Source organism: Pseudopodoces humilis, chromosome 2 (genome assembly GCF_049639895.1).
Source record: "Pseudopodoces humilis isolate 2021_Gansu_Grassland_sample_001 chromosome 2, ASM4963989v1, whole genome shotgun sequence".
In the NCBI taxonomy this organism is placed as follows: Eukaryota; Metazoa; Chordata; class Aves; order Passeriformes; family Paridae; genus Pseudopodoces; species Pseudopodoces humilis.
The window spans coordinates 70,283,242-70,295,775 of record NC_142201.1 but is presented as its reverse complement, the minus strand read 5'-3'; the positions used below and the strand labels follow the sequence as shown (position 1 = coordinate 70,295,775).

General features: G+C 35.3%; 1 protein-coding gene across 4 annotated transcripts in view; it reads left to right on the top strand.

Moving 5' to 3' along the window:
* SGCG (sarcoglycan gamma) overlaps window positions 1–12,534 on the top strand; it is a 104,761-nt gene that overhangs the window by 65,802 nt on the left and 26,425 nt on the right. For all 4 annotated transcript variants that reach the window (XM_088069000.1, XM_005516264.3, XM_014248786.2 and 1 more), the window contains 2 exons: window positions 74–175; window positions 3,733–3,820. In XM_088069000.1, coding sequence (XP_087925126.1) covers window positions 74–175; window positions 3,733–3,820 — 190 coding nt within the window. The remainder of the gene's footprint in view (window positions 1–73; window positions 176–3,732; window positions 3,821–12,534) is intronic.

Below are 12,534 nucleotides of genomic sequence, written 5' to 3'. Positions count from 1 at the left end.
ATTCATGAAAATTAAACAAAATAAATACAGCAACAATAGTAAATTGTGCATAATTGTCACATCTTCTCCTCAGACTGGAATGGGACACCTGCGTGTTACAAAAGAAGGCCTTCGACTGGAAGGGGAATCTGAATTCTTATTCCCTCTTTATGCCAAAGAAATCCATTCGAGAGTGGTAAGCGGGTAATCTTGGAATAATGCTAAATAAAATGAATGAACTTCTGAATAATTGAAATTCCCATGATTTCTGTCATGTTAAAAAAATATATACGTATGTGAATGTACGTGTATATCTGTGTATACACATATTTCTGTATACTTCACAAGGTCAGTGTTATGATTTGTCAGAATTAATATTTATCTCTTAGGTATGTGATAAGCAGCTCAAACAGGAATTATAATTGCTATCATATGGAAGTAATGCTAAAACTTGAGGAGCGTATAGAAAGGTTTTCATTATTTTTAGTGAGATTATTTTTTAATACAGGCTTCTACTAGGAAACTGCTTGTTTTCTTTATTCAGCCACTACAGAATAGTTTCAATATCTCTAAAATTAGTGGATCCTAATGGAAAAGTTATGATTTCTCTAATATATATCGTTTTTTTCACTTTAAAGACAATGCCATGAAATATCTGGCATGTTTATATATTTATGTATATAAAATTTACAGGTCTAAACGGAAAGACTTAGTCTTTAATCTGGTTTATGTAGATAGAAAAGTTTGTTGTTGTTATTGCTAGTGAGGTAAAAAAAGAATACCATACTTGGTCAACTATTTATCAAAATGATTAATTTTAAAATGTCACTGAGAATGGAAAAGGTATGGAAGTTTTGGCTGTAGGAAAAGGAAGAGAGAATCTGATTTAGATTTTGATTATCCAGGGGGACGCTGAAACTTACTCCAGTGAATTTTTTGTAGAGAGATAAATAAATAAATTATCCAATAAAATAAATTTGTCCATAGTCCAATGTCTCACAAAATAAAGTTTTATGTTTTGTAAATATCATCATCAACCAGTGGGACATTTCATTAAATAAAGTACTATTCAGTGACAGTAAAAGCAAAATATGGCTCTTTCACATCCTCGAACATGTAATTGAGAAGAAATAGCCAGCCATGAGACTTTTCTCAACCTAGGAAAAACATTAGTGTTTATGTTGCTATAGCAAGAGAAAATGTACAGAAATTTATCAGAATGAGGCTGTTAACATGCTTGATTACTAAAATTTAAGCAACACCAACATATTTCACTTATATTGAGCCTTTCTTTTTCTCTCTGCAACAAGTATTTCCAGTTTCAGGAACAGCTCTTAATTAAGACAGTGAAATTCCATTACTATATCTATATTTACATTTAGCTTCTTATGCTGTATTCTTTTCTGCCTCACAGGCAGTGAGAGAACTATTTATGTGCTTTGGTGAAGTTCCCTTGAGGTTGTTTATCCAGTAAGACATGTAACTTTTTAAGACCAGCACAGCTAATGTTTAAGAACTCCCTCTAGTCCCAAAGATCGTTTTGAAGTGTTAAGCTACCATTTGTGCTCTCTTAATATTCCTTTCAGCTCTTAATACATTTAGTACAAATGCAGGAAAAAGAGGTGTGGCAGCATCTAATAGAAGCTCAGCTGTCCAATGACCCGTCATGATCATTAGTAGCAGGCATTAATTAGAGCCTTCAGGCTACTGCTTCTCTCTGCCTACTGACAATTTATCAGAGGTTTTTTGTTTGCATCCTTGCTTTTTAAAATATTTGAACTCTCTAAAGGCTTAATTGCCTGCAGCTTGTTCTCCTGAGTTGCCATTTATGTGTTTATTCTCATAACATTACTTATTTGTTAAGCTTTCTTTTTCTAAGTTTGTCTTGGAGAACCTGGCCCCTCTCAGCTTTCAAAGCATCTTTCTCCCTTGCCTTAATAGTTTTCTCCTTGCAGTCTCATAAGAGATTTTCTCACCTAATGAGGTCTCCAAAGCGCTAAGAAAATATGTAGCAGAAAATCTGCTTGCTGTGCATTGTCTCTGGAGCCTATTACAAGTTTATGCCTTCATTATGTGTCCAACGCAGAGCTGTGGTCAAGACCATTGCACCTTTGCTAAAGCATCTTCATGGAAAGATAAAAGACAAGCATTTTAAAACATGTTACTAGATTTTAATTAGTCAATGCCACATATGTGGCAGCAGCAGGTCTAGAGTACAGTTAATTCACACTTCCATTTGATATCACAAACTACTAAATTATTTTTCAAATCAACCAGTGGCAATCAAATAAATGTAATAAAGATGCCCAGATTTTTGGGTCATTTAGCAGATTTACTTAACTGTACTATATTTACCCAATCCCCAATCTTTTTTGACCTTCCTTTTCCCACTTCATACTAACTTATTACCATTAATGTTTATTCTAACACATGGCTTACTTTTTTCCTATGACTTAATTATTTGTGATAATTCTGTGAGCTTACATATTTTCCTGATATAATTTATAAAGTGAGATTCATTTATTTTTCTCACTTAATGACTTCTTTTGATAGAGCCTTTCTACCTACTTGTAAGATACCATTCGTTTTCTTTTAAAAAAATGTGTAAGTTTGAGCCCATATTGTGTGTTGCTTTTTAATCAGCTGTGTGGTTCTGTTACTAAATAAGTATCTGTAGTAAAATCCTTCACATAAAAAGTATTTAAAACTCTCAGGTTGTCTCATACCCTAAGCATTAAATTGAGATGAGAACATGCCTTGGGGTTATTTTCAGGGCTTAGTCCTTCAAGGTCCTGCATAGTCTCTGGTGAGTCCAGAAAAACATGAAGCCATAGCTATGAAAGAGACTGATCTTTTAACAATACTACAGTAGCTAGAAACTCATTTATTTAGGAATGGGTATCTCCACTGAGGTCACAAGCAGGCAGCTTGCTGATACCCTCTTTATATCATTCCCTGATACTTTGGCAACTGAGATATGCATAGGCACTTCTTAGCACTTACTGAGTTCTTGTCCTTTAGACACAAAGTATGCTTTAGTATGAAAGCACCTTTACTGCAGAGAACTTCATCCCCTCTTTTTGAAGTCTACCAGTGTATTACAGTTTGCTGATACAAATGAGAGTGATGAGTTTTTGTGTCCCAGAAAATTTTCTGATATTTAATGTCAAGTAAAGACAGTGGCCACTATGATTACCCTGAAAATCACCTGTACTGTCTGTCATCTGTTAAAGTCAGCATTGATCTAGTCAGCCTGCCACTCTCTCTGTCACTCACTCTTGCAGCTTCCTCACCTGGAGAGTCAGTTCCAGGTGCCAAAATTAGGCCACAGCCTACAGACCATGTTGACCATTGAGGAAGCAGAATGCACATGCATGTTTCTCAAAGTGAGGTGCTCACACTCAATTAAATGGCTTCCTCCAGGAGTCTCAGTTATGTACTGGAAGTTAGTAAATCTAGTACTAAAGCAATTTTTCCAAAAGATAAAATGTAAGCAGCACATTCATTGGTCCAGTAGCACAGATTTTGTTCACTTGACCTATACCCTTTAATTAATTTTCTTACTTTAAATCTGATACAGTTGTAATATTCAGAAATATTGCCCACATTCTTTGGTGATATTTGTGGATAGTTTTGTAGCTGCAAAGACCTTTCAATGACTGAGTTGATACCAACACTAGACTAAATTTTGAAAATTGTTCACAATTCTGATTGTTCTGTCCAACATACTTTTTTTCTTTCTCCATACTTCAGGACTCATCACTGCTTCTCCAGTCTACTCACAATGTGACTGTGAATGCTCGCAATTCAAATGGAGAAGTCACAGGCAGGCTAAATGTGGGTAAGTCTGAGTGATTATTTCTTGTCCAATGCTTTGGAAACATTATAGTGAATATTTGTATAGAGATTTGAGAATATAAAGCACTAAACACATTATTATTTATTACTATTATGGTTATATTTGAATAGTCCACCTGCCACTCAGTAAAAAGCAGCAGTATATTTTCAATTTCTCAGTTAAGCATTAATTCTTTAAATATTTGAAGCACTTCTTTATTGCGGAGTTATGCAAGAAAGGTCTCTGAAAAAGTTACCCTTTTTCCTTGTGGAAAAATGCATTGGTAGTTGCAAATCAATTTCTGAGAAAATGCAATAAGAAAACATGTCTAGAGTCTCTATTTCCTAGTATTCCAGAAACTAATACATTTAATCCAACATCCTAAAAAAAATTTATAAATTTTAAGTTTTTTCAAGTTCAAAACTCAGACATTTATATTCTTTTCTATCTATGGTAGCAGTAAAATACAGTGGTTTACTCAGTAAAATCAATAGATTTAGACAGATGTAAGCAAGAGATCTTGGTAGCAAAAATAAATAGACCTGACTCTTTAAATCATATTTTTAAGGCAAGAATGGCAACAATTTGTGTGAGCTATGACAAAATTTTTCTTAGTTTTGTTACTATTTTTCAATCTTTATTTGACATTGGAGAAAAATGTAACAATTTATTAACTTATTTCTTACACGGTCCTCAGGCAGCAAAGCGTAAATTCCTGCTTATTTAACTGTAGCCTAACCTGATATGTTTAAGTAGTTTACTAAATTGGGACCCAGCAGAGCATTGATGAGTAACTTTTCCATGCTGTTGAGGCTGTGTAACTTCTGTGGCAACTCCTGTTTGAAGAATTACCATTTCAATTCATAAAATGTTTTGCAAGCTTCACTGTTTTCAAAGAGTTTTAAAACAAAAAGGAAAAAAATTAAAATATATGAAGGAGCTTGTTATTCTCCTTAAATATGTATAATTATGCAATTAATTACAATTCAGCCTTTAAATGTTTTAAAATTCCCTTTTTTTAATTCAGTCAACCATAAAGTTCTGAATGACTTGTCTTAAGAAAATACCCCTAAATCGTTACCAAAAGGAGTGTTATAAATAGGTGTGTGACATATTTACTTTATGTGCACAAACATTTGCTGAAGAGTTAATATCTTCCACAATTGCCAACATGATGGAACTATGCCTTAAAATTCTACTCATCTTATACATAGGACTAGTTGCAATTGTGAAAGTGTTGTATAGATAAGCTTGGAATTGTTCCAGAGATGACAACATAATATAGCACCTCTCACAAGATTATAACAAAAATACCTTTTAACTCATGGAAATTGTGATTCGAATGATCTGTTAAAAGAATTTAATAGGTTACTAAGAATGATTTAAGTACCCAGTCTTCAACAGAAGTAATTCACAAGAGAGATGTGAAACAAATCTTTACTTGAGTTTCTGTGAAATTCCCCCTATGAAGATAACAGGCACATATTATACGTTCCCTCATGAATCACAGATATGCTAAAAGGACAGAAAATGTGAACAACTTCCAACATGATCACTCTCGCTTTAGAGCTTCTACGTGCACCTCAGTTCATCTGCATGAAACATCTCTTGGAGGAGTTGTCTGGACATTGTTTTTTAAAACAAAATGCTGTAGATGTTGAGTTTTGAACTATGACCCATAATTATACTGCTTTCAGAAGCCTCACTAAATGCAAATACTTTAAAAACTGCTTGCCAGGAAAATAATACTTTCAAAATAATAGGGATCATAATTAAAAAACAAACAAACAAACCAATTATGTTATTTACTCTTTTTTGACTTCAGTGGCCCCCTGGATGACAAAAATACCCATTCTCTTTTAATTACTTTTTACAAATAAGCATACAAGAACAAAACAAAAAGGCATAAAGGAAAATAAGAGCTTTATTTAAAGAAAGTGATTGCTTTATTTATATTTCTAGGAAAAATGTGACTTAGAAGGATTTTGGCCAACAACATCCAGACAGGAAGGAATCTAAGCAAGGCATAGTTCTGGCAATGTACAGGCTTGATGGTCATAGGGAATTAAGAAAGTTGTGGAGAGAGTTGCTTATAGGCAAGGCAACAATATGTACAGAACAGATGGTAAATATTTTCATTAGAATAGCTCCTCTTCTTAAAATCCTGAATAAGATTCAGGTGTCATTGTTATGGCTTGCTTATCAACTTTCAAAACTGAAATATCTAGAATTATCTTTGGTAATCCAAGAAAGCTGCTAATAAAGATCTCCAAGATTCCTTTTCTTAACTACTTAAAAGCCTTATTCAATCCTAGAAAAAAAGAGCAATGCAGCACTTTCGATTTATATCCTGAGCAACAGTGAATCAACTTAGTGCAAAAAACTTGTCAAACTTTTTCAGTAATGAGTACTGATAAATATGTTACATATAAAAGAAATATACAGACTGTATAGTCAGTTATCGAATCATTAAGAGCAGCATTGGAATCAAACAGTTTAAATTCTGTTTTACCTAAATAAACATAATTCTATGACAGTTTATCAGCAGATGAAAATAATACAGTCAGCTTTTGCAGTTGTGTTCCAGTCATGGATAAGAAGTCAGTGAAGAGCAGCATGTTTCCAACTGGCACTGCTGAAAAAAGACAAGATTTTTTTGAGATATCTGTCTTTCAAGGATCATGTAAGGAGGTTTCAACCTCCAGAAGACCCTAAATTCTCTTTGTAATATGTCTTTTTCAGGAGAAAATTAAAAAAAAAATAAATTAAAAACTTTAAAATAAAAGAAAAACTAAGGTTTCCAAAGTTACATAAGTTCTCTGAGAACAGATTCCAGCAGAATGGTTTGCTGATCCTCATCCTAGTTTAATTTTTTTACACCAAGGAATAGTAACATCAGTAGCTTCAGATCAGGGGTTCAGTTTAAAGTCTTTAGAGCTTGTTGGAATTTATTTAGACAGTTGGATTATGAAGCTGTTCTGCATTGTTAAGCATGAAATCAGCTTCACTCAGAAAGCGTGGGAATATGGTGAAAGTCAAAATGGCTTATGCAGTATGAAAACAGAATTACAGTCAAAATTCTGCTTAGAGACTATTTTCATGTCTATAACATTAATCTGAACTGCTGTTACAATAAGAGCGTTTGTGCTATCTGTTTTTTTCGGTCTGGAACAACATTCCAAGGGAACAGATCAGTGTCAGTACCTCATACATTGCTTTAGCCCTAATAATCACCATTTAGGAAACTACTGCTTTCTGTAGTGAAATCATGTATGGTTTTCTTATCAGCATTTTAATATTTCATTTTCAAGTGATGGTATTTTTTTCATAAGAGGCATTGGAAGAAGAAAACAGTGCTAAGGAAACATGATGACTCTAAGAAGAGTTTGATCTTGTTTTCACAGGGAAAACCCTGAAGCCAGTTTCATAAACTTAATGACATTGTAAAATCAGTTAGCTTTTCCTTCTTTATTTTTCCCAGGAGCCTTTCATTAAAAACCTCATTTTTGTCCAAATAAATTCTTTCTTATCTTTAATATAAAAGGCAGAATGTATTTCTTGAAAGTCTTTGTCCACAAGAAGATGATTATTTGCACAACTTTAATTGCTGTCCAGCTAGGCTATAATAAAGGAAGATACACCATAGGAGAAATTAGTGGAAAGATAAATCTGAAAATTCGTTGAAGTATTTTTGAGGTGATTAAGTCTTCCTATGATCAAGGATATACAATATTTATTCCAAGGGGTTTAAAGTAGGAACGTTTGCTTCCTGAAGTATAGAAATTCTACCTATCAGTGAATCTGATCATATCACAACATACATGCTACTTTATTTCAATGTAAAATTTGGTTAGATAGATGAAATTTAGAGGATGACAAATGGCTGCTAAAACTTTGTGCAGCAGGTCTGCAGAAGACACCCCCAGTCCTGATGGACAGCTTTAACATGTACCTGCAGTGTATCCTTGTGGCAGTGAGCACTAAGAGAACGCTGGGCTGCATCATCCCTCCCCTGGGAGGGGGCTGGAATATGACGGAGCTGTGAGCCAGAGGAGGACGTGTCCACAGGGAGATGCTGTTCAGATGGCCAGGGAGTGAAGCACATGAAGTATTGCAGTCTGAAGAGGTTGTGTTGGTTTAACCTGCAAGAAAAGAAGGCTTAAGGAGAGCTTCTAACTTGCACCTGATACTAGGAGGGCTAGAGACAAAGTAAATCATGGAATCATTAAGGTTAAAAAAGACCTCCAGGGTCAAGTCCAACCTTTGACCAAATACCACCATGCCAACTAAAGCATATTACAAAGTGCCACATCTACTCATTTTTTGAACACTTTTGAATCCACTTCCCTGGGTAGCCTGTTCCAAGGTTTAACTGCTCTTTTAGTGGAGAAATTTTTCCTAATATCAAACCTGAACTTTCCTTGCTTGAGGCCATTTCCTGCTGTCCAATCACTAGTATGAGTCCAGACTCAGGGTGCACAAGAAGAGGGCAAAAGGCAATGGTCCTGGGTTGCAGAGAGGCAAAATACAACTAGATAGAAGGGGCAGGGGAGAATTACCACTGTTAGAATGGTTAACCATGGGAACAAATTGCTCAGGGAGGCTGCTAAATCCCCTTCCTCAGAGGTAGTAAAATTTCACCTGGACAAGACCCTGAGCATCTTTATCTAACTTCCAACAAAACTGACCCTTATGTGGTTAGGAAGTAGGACTTACAGAGGTGGCCTCTGGCTTGCATTCTTCTGTGATTCCACCTTGCCCAGTCTTCAGCTGACACACTGAAAAGGCTCACATTGCTTACAGACTCCATGTCAGACTTTCTGGTCTGATCCAGAAGTGCTAGATACTCTAGGACATCTGAAATATGCTGAAGGCCGGGCATGAAAGAATGTATAATGGTAGTAGACAGCGATGTTGTGAACTGAATCGTGCCCCATCTGTTCAGCAGATCCTCTCACACTGTCTTCTGCCCAGATCTAGTATGTATGCTTAGAATACTGCTGAAACACACTGCAGGAGCTGACCTTATGGAAGTACACTCATGGCTTTCTTTTTTTAAAAGAAAGAAGAAAAGGGGAAGAAGAATATCCATTATACAGATGATAAAGTAGTTAAAGTACTCGCTCAGGAAGGAGAGACTCAGTTCAGCTATCGTCTCTGCATACAGGATTTCAAATTATCATGCCTCATCTCCTTTAGTATTTTCTTTTTCACCTTATCTGTCTGAGAACTGTGTGTTTCTGCTTTTCCTGTTGAAGTTCTTCATCGTGCAACAAAATTTGTATTCATTAAGCCTGTGAGGAAAGGTGACCAATTTTTTAAGGTCTCTAGACTTGTGTTCAATCACAGATAACAACGAAGTATAAACAGTAGTGATGGTGAGGCATTCTTGCTTTGATCTGAGAGGATATAACTGTTTCATCCATTGAATAAAAGGAGAACTGAGAGAAAAAGAGGAAACAGGAGCAGCAAGTGTTCTATTTATTATTATAGTTGTTGTTCAGAGCTATGAGAGATGTATGATATGGACATAAAATGTATGTGCAATATGCTGCATATTCTCTGTAATAATGCCTTTGTTCTAATGAAATACCATACTGTTCCATATGAAAATATAACTAATTTTATGTTTCTGAAAGTAAGGACTTCACATTTATTAGAATTGCATTCTATCACTCATGGAATGAGAACTGAATCTGTAGGAGTATTACATTTTTAATACACTTTTAATGAGATCTTATTTTAAGTAAGGTGCTTTAGTTTAATAAAAATTAACTAAAAAAGGAAATTGCATAGGAATACCAAAGAGCACTCAGCATTTTGGTTTATACCCAATACTTCAGTGATTCTAGGTGGTAGGAGAAGAGCAAAGCATACAGAGTATCTGACAGCTGTAGGTTAATTGGAAATGGCAGATAAAGTAAAGAAAGTAAGAAATAAGAGATATGAAATTACTTATTGATAGAAGTAAATCCAATGTTGGAAAGCCTTTTCCTCTGAAAGATCTAAGGGCACTAAAATGCTTAGAATTTGGCAGAACTAACTATTGGAAGAGTCTGCTCACTGGTAACACATTGACTCTCCTCAAATTTCATTGGCATTAAGCATTTGTGGATATTTATTTCATGGCAGGCCCTGTTTTTGACAGAAGATCCTTTGCTATCTGGTACGTCTCTATTTGTGTTAGCGCTCAGACACACACATAATCATAGATTGATTATATGCAGCTGCTTTATTGAAGCGCACGGGAACTAGGGGTATCAGCAACCCAAATCTAGCTCCATTATCTTTGTCCAAAGTGCACAAATTTATACAATTTCAGCTGTAGCAGTAATCACTGTAACAACCTTATCAATATTGCTTCATTAATATTGCTTCATTAACTTTATCGATATTGCTTCATGAGAGTTAGCTCATCCTTGTATGAATATGTACGAATCTTATCTCTGGGTGGGTATCTTGGCGACCCCAAGTACCAGCTCCCTTTACCGTAAACATTTCAGCTTGCTAGACCATCCCTAATACCAAGCATTTTTGTGGCCTACTTCTACATGATTTTAAGAAACATTTTCAGAAACATTTAACCCCATGGTAACATTTGTATTGGCCTGGAATTCAAAGGTTGTGTAGCAGTAGAAGGCAGTTTATTAAAATGCTTTTCAACTGAAATGGAGTCACTACACCAAAGGGCTTCCTTCCCTGGAAAATCTGTAGGGAAGTAAAGAGTCAGGACAAATGAAAACAAGGACTGTTTAGCAATATGTCAGTTTCCTTTTGGAAAAAAAAAAGTTCATCATTTCAAGCAGCATCCTCAGTGTCAAGAGATATGTGATGTGAAGATCACTTACAAGGTCTGCTTCAGGGCTGCACATTAAAGGAGGAAATGCACAGAAATCATGGGTAATAATCAGCCTGAATAGCAAGAATAACCCATTGACCTGGAAATTCATGTGACACATCTGACAGCAAGCAGAAAACAAATACTTTCTATAACCTGCATTCAGCTGGGTTGCATTTTTAATTGTAGGATTTTATCAGCAAATGTGATTATATAATATTAGTTGACTTACATGTAGTTAATATACTAGGGTGGTAAACAAAACACATTCAGGCATTATGAGATTACACTTTCAGATACTGAGTTTGGCTGCTGTTTGTGAGTTGAAAATTAATCTCACTGGGATTATGATATAATTAGTGTTATTGCAATATAGCTAGTTTATGTGTATTGTGGAATACCATTAAGAGAAATTAATGGCTACTTTTCATTACATAAACTTATTTCCATTTATGTAAAAGCCTGTTATTTCTTTTTGAAACCCTGAGATGTCTCATCTCTAGCATGAATAAAACATACACTTGAATTTTGTTAACCCTAGGATTCCCTCTTAGGATTTAAGATACATCAATTATTATCCATACCATTCTCTGATAGTGAAGATTATCTATAGGAAAATACTTGTCTCACATTAGTGGGGTACTTGTGATAAGAAAACTATAGACCTAAAGATTCTTGTTAAAGATTTATTCAAGTGTTCAAGGTCCAGGACCAAACAGGGTAAATGCCAATCCAGCATGGGCAAGGCTGGCATGAGTTGGAATTTCAAAGAGCGACAAGTTAAAGTACCTTCGGAGTGTATAAAATGTTCAGTGAGTGTTCTCACAGTGCCTGTAGAGGTTTTCCTTAATTAAGCTAGCTTTAGAAATCATGGGGTTGGATGAATGGGAAGGATGTGGGACCAGCCCCTGCAGCCCTGGTAAAGTTGATAACATCCATTTTACTCAGGCCTTTGATTTGTTTGAATACACAGGGACCTAGCTACTCTGCATAAGTGGCCAGTTTCATTATTGTTGCTGGGCACAAACAAGAAGAATCAATCACTGAAACATAAAATGGCTCAGATTGGAAGGGATCTTAAATAAAACCTGAACCAAGATTCTGTAGGAAACTATTGACAGGGATCTATCTGCCTCACTTACCCAGAACTATTTCTTTTGCTGAAAAAAAAAATTCAAAAATACCATTTAAGACCTTTTCACTTGACAAAGATATTTTCTGATCTCACTTTTTGTAACATACCTCTCAGAAATAAAGTCACGGGCTTCATAATAGCTTTAGAGAAGAGCTAAATTGGGGTCCATAAGGCTGTGCTTGGGTGCACGTGTACAGCAAAGCATAACATAATGCAGAGCTCAGCCTTCTATCCTGACTATTTTCAATTAGAATCAGTATTGGGCTTTATGCCTTAAAATTGTTGCCCTAGTTTAGGACATTATAGCTTCTCTAACTCTTTCTGTGTTTAGTGGGCAGTTAAAATCAAGGCTATGCATCTGCTGAGTGAAGCAATAAGCAATTTGTATGGATCCTCATGCTGTGCTTCCCTCATACCAGCCTCCAACCAGATTTTGTGAAGTACCTGCATGTATTTCTTATTTCATACCAGTATCAATCATCTGTCACCTAGTGCTCCTTTTACATAAGATCTAAAAATAAATAAATAAATAAATAAAAATTCCTCTTTCTTTTGAGAATCACTGCCTAGAATATATTTAACATTTATGGGATCAGATATGGGAAACAGGTTCTTAATGGGAAGGAAGCAATTCAGTGACTCTCAGTCCTGTGGATAGTCTGTGAAATATATTTATTAAAACTTGCTGAAAAGGAGTCTTAACTGCTTTGACTATTCTCTGTAATTTTAATTCTGAACATAGAT